Raw genomic sequence first — 4,236 nt, forward strand, 5'->3', positions numbered from 1 at the left:
TTGGGGAAAAAGGCAGACATAGCAAAAAAGCTTGGCAATAATAATATAAATAATCAAGTACCTTAATTGAACATTTGCTATATGCAACACTGTGCTAAATGCTTTATGTGAATAGCTCATTCAGATCTCATAAAACTCATGAAATCCGGTAAATTTTATCATCTCTATAAACATAAATACACACATTTATATATATAATTACAGGGTTGGGTAAAGATAGGCTTGCAGTTGTGAGTGCACAAAACAGATTTTATTCTTGTATTGTTATTTATCAATTATTGTATTATTTTCCATATGAACAACTGTAAACCTACTTTCACCCCACCCTGTATGTATATGTTTATATTATAGAGAGAAAACAAATAAGAACACCAAAATGGTTAACAGCAATCATCTCTGAATGTGGGCTTATGGGTGATGACAGTTTCCTTTTTAGTGTCCTTTTCTGTATTCTCCTAGTTTCCCAAAACCAGCACAGTTAACTTTATAATTGGGAGACTTCAAGACAAGCCATACTCCTTAATGTGTTGGAGCTAAAAGCTTCTGTTTTAAAAACACAGTCACCAGTCATTCACACCTAAGGGAGGATTGATTTAATTAGATTCCTTTTAACAGCTGGTTGACAAGGTTGTAAGGAATAGGTTTGGCGATTGGGAAAGGCAGGATTCAGAAGAAGTAATTTTGGAATATGGATCAACCCCCAGAATAATTTGGAATATGGATCAACCCCCTTTAAGCTCCATAAGGGAGATTAGGGGAAGGGAGAACTAAGGAGTGAGAGGAGAGAGGGTTCCAAAAACAAAATGACTGATTTTGGAATTCCATTTAGGGTCCACGCTGACCCAGAGAGGAGTAAGTAAGCTCTTCCTCTGGCCCTCCAATCTTCTCACACTCTTTCACTAGCTGGACACGGTCCCTGAACCATCAGCCAGGCCTCGTCTACTTTGGAGAAGAAAGTGGAAGAGATGTAATCGTGGTCGAGTTTCCTCATCTGTAAATTGGAAATAAATGTACCCCCTTCACGGGGGCACTGTGAGGTTCCTAATATTGCTTCTACGGAGAAATTGCTTGCAGGTTTCAAATAACCAAATCGTTATCTTCTGAACACAACCTTAAGCTAGGGTTGAACTGTTTTTACATATTAGATGCTGCTGGAAGAGACACACCTTTATTTCACAGCCAAGAAAAAGGATTTCAAAATCAGTGCTTTGCCACGCCTCACCTTTGGGCAGACCAGTGTACCAAGAGCACACCTCACATGGTTAAAATATCCATGCCACAGAGAGCAGGAAGGCATGTGCTTTAGTGGTGACTAATTCTTTTCCCAGGCCGCACACGGTACTGGCCGCCTGGAGGCCTTCATGGAGGCCTACCGAAAAAAGAGGGAGGGGGCCTTTCAGGCATGGTCACAGCTGATTTTGTCATTTGTTCATTTGCTTGCACCACTTTCCCAGAGAGCATCCAGTTTCCCAAAACTACAGTGACTAGAAGCTTCTTGGAATAAATATAAAAGGGACTTGTACTTTAAAAGACATTCCCCAAAGTTCAGTTCTCATGGCTTTAAACAATTTAAGAATGCAGCACCTTCTGCCATCTACAAGTACAACCTGCCTACCAACGATCCCTTCGGAGCAGCTCGTTCAAACAGTTCCCATCTCATTGACTCCCAACCATTTCGATGGATCGTAAAGGCAGGTTTGGTGTAGCTCCCCATTCTGGTTCTTTGTGCCCAATTTCTGACCAGGAAGGTCCTCACAGCAAAGCGAAGGAAAGGGTTTGAGTCGGTACCTCAAATAACACCTTCTGACACCTTGTGACACCTTCTGACGAAGTTATTTTTCTTATAATGAAGTTATTCTTGAGTTGGCTTCCTGCATCCCCACCAGGCTCCCTGTGGTTGATGGTCTTCCTGTGGTCGATGGTCTCCCTGTGCAGTGGGAGCGTGTGTGCCCCTGGATGGTGAGGCTCATTAAGAGAACTGACCTGGGCTGTTCCTACCCCTATGCAGGTGGCTGGGAGGAGCAGGCTGGAGTGCCAGCAAGGGCCTGTGCATTCTCCCGTGTGCCCTGTATTTCACACGTGTGAGTAAATACAGGCACGTAAATTTGTAAGCATTTAAAAGATGTGTTCAACAACACTGTCAGCATTGAAATCCCTTTACTTCGCTGCTTTCCATTGTATCTTTTTTTAAAAAATATATTTTATTGATTTTTTACAGAGAGGAAGGGAGAGGGATAGAGAGTTAGAGACACCGATTAAAGACTGCACACTCCCTACTGGGGATGTGCCCGCAACCAAGGTAGTGCCCTTGACCGGAATCTAACCTGGGACTCTTCAGTCCGTAGGCCGGCGCTCTAATCACTGAGCCAAACCGGTTAGGGCTTTTTCATTGTATCTTGAAGGCCATACCATTTTACTCCAATACCATTAACATTAGCACAAGCCTCTAGCAATGTCATGATTTCAAAATTGTTACACAAGAAAGGGAAATAGCTGTGAACCTTCTTAGTTCACACCGAGCGCACTTGCAAAGCACTTGTATTCTAAGTTCATTTTATGAAATTTGCACCTATACCTAGATACATTGCTCTGACCATTGCATTTTACTCTCTTTTAAGACAAAAAAAAATGTTTAAGGAAAGTGGGCATCCAGTTAAGGTCTTTGGTTCGGAGCTGCTCCGCTTGAAAATCTAAAACGGACTGACAATCACACACGTCTGTCCAGAGGCTCCATGGAAACATCAGCGTCTCCAGGGTGTCCTGGGATGCAGCGGTGGGAGAGCGTGGGCCTCGTGGGTCCCGAGTGGGCGGCGGCGTGGCCATGCGCTCCCACCTTCCTGCGGGGGGGCCACCGGCCAGACACACTTCCTGCGCCTGTCAGCAGTCGCGTCGGACCCAGCCGAGGGGAGGCCGGTGACCTCATCCAGCTCCCACGGCGTCCCCGAGGCTAGCGAGGCCCCCTGGCGAGGACGCAGAGCCCCCACTACCCTGGGAGCCCGAAGCGGTATGGCTGCTGCTGGGGCCGGGGACCGCCGCTCCGCCCCGCCTCCCTCGCTGCCTAGGTGGGCACGCCCGGCCCCAGATCCCCGCACCCCGCAAGAGCCGCCCAGGTACCATCGCGCAACAGCAGTCCCTCACCTTCTCCTGGGTCCAGGCTGCGGCGTCCCGACTGATCCCCTCGGTTGCCAGGGGCAGGGCGGCCAGCAGCAGCAGGTGGAGGGCGCCCAGGACGCGCCGGTGCCCGGCGCCTGCCATCTCTCCAAGGCTATCTGCGCCCCGGTCCCTGTGCCGCCTGCGGTCACGGTCACGAGCCTGGGAGCGCGCGTCGTTCGCCTTCCCTCTTCTCCACCCTGGGGTGGACTGCGCCCGCCCCCCCATCTCCTCCCCGTCGCCTCCCGGCTGCGCTGCGCAGGCTGAAGCCGCAGCTCTCCTCTCCCCACCCCCACCTCCCCCATCCCGACCTTAGCAACCCCCGGGCTGGGCTGTTCTGGAAGGCTGGAGCTTCCGAATCCCGGCGAACGGAGACGGCTGCTTCCTTGTCTTGGGGAGGACGAGGAGAAGGAAGGAAGAGACGGGGAGAGGCATTTTTATGATCTCCAGGGCCATCGCTGGGAAGAGCAAGGGGAGCGAGGTTTCATCAGACCCGGTGCGGTTATGAAGTGTCTTCCCACAGCTCTTTTCCCACAGTTCTGTACCGGGCACTGTCCTGGGTGCTTGTCCCATGTCCCCTCATTTAGTCTTCATAAACATCATACCGATTTACAGATGTGCAAACTGAGACTCCCCGTCCTCCATACAAAGCCTGAACCCTGGGCCCATCTTACCTCTCCTCTTTTTTCTCACAAACACTTACCTTGCCAAACTGGGTAAAGTCTGGTTAAAGGGATTACCTGACATAAGTAAGATCTAGAATGTTCCCAGTGGTTCTTTAGGCAGTCTTCTTCCCCAATGCAGCCCCTCAAAAGGTAGAGCTAAACACAACTGAACTTACTTTGTAGCATCAAAGATCACTGATCAAGATAATCCTGGAAAAAATAAAACAGTATCGCTACTTTGTGGGTGTCTGGTCTAAGTTGTCAGGACAATGACTGCACCATCCTCTTTTTCTTCCACAGTGAGAATGAGGGCGTGGTCTCTCCTGAGTCATCTCCTAGGAACATATAGATCCCAAAAAATATCACAACAGGACACGTTGAAACTCACCTGTTTCCCCGAGAGCAAATGTCTGAAGGTAAT

The 4,236-nt window shown here is 48.8% G+C and overlaps 1 protein-coding gene across 3 annotated transcripts in view; it reads right to left on the reverse strand.

Moving 5' to 3' along the window:
- Positions 1 to 4,236, reverse strand: part of QPCT (glutaminyl-peptide cyclotransferase) — a 38,777-nt gene that overhangs the window by 18,037 nt on the left and 16,504 nt on the right. Inside the window, exon 1 of one of the 3 annotated variants that reach the window (XM_006083450.3) lies at positions 3,139 to 3,377. The exons of 1 other annotated variant lie outside the window; for it this stretch is intronic. In XM_006083450.3, the coding sequence (XP_006083512.2) occupies positions 3,139 to 3,255 (117 nt within the window). In that variant the 5' untranslated portion in view covers positions 3,256 to 3,377. Of the gene's footprint in view, positions 1 to 1,222; positions 1,377 to 3,138; positions 3,378 to 4,236 lie in introns of those variants that run through there. One more of the 3 variants, XM_023747687.1, reaches the window with a different exon arrangement.

This window comes from Myotis lucifugus, unplaced genomic scaffold, assembly GCF_000147115.1.
Source record: "Myotis lucifugus unplaced genomic scaffold, Myoluc2.0 scaffold_6, whole genome shotgun sequence".
NCBI classification, from domain to species: domain Eukaryota; kingdom Metazoa; phylum Chordata; class Mammalia; order Chiroptera; family Vespertilionidae; genus Myotis; species Myotis lucifugus.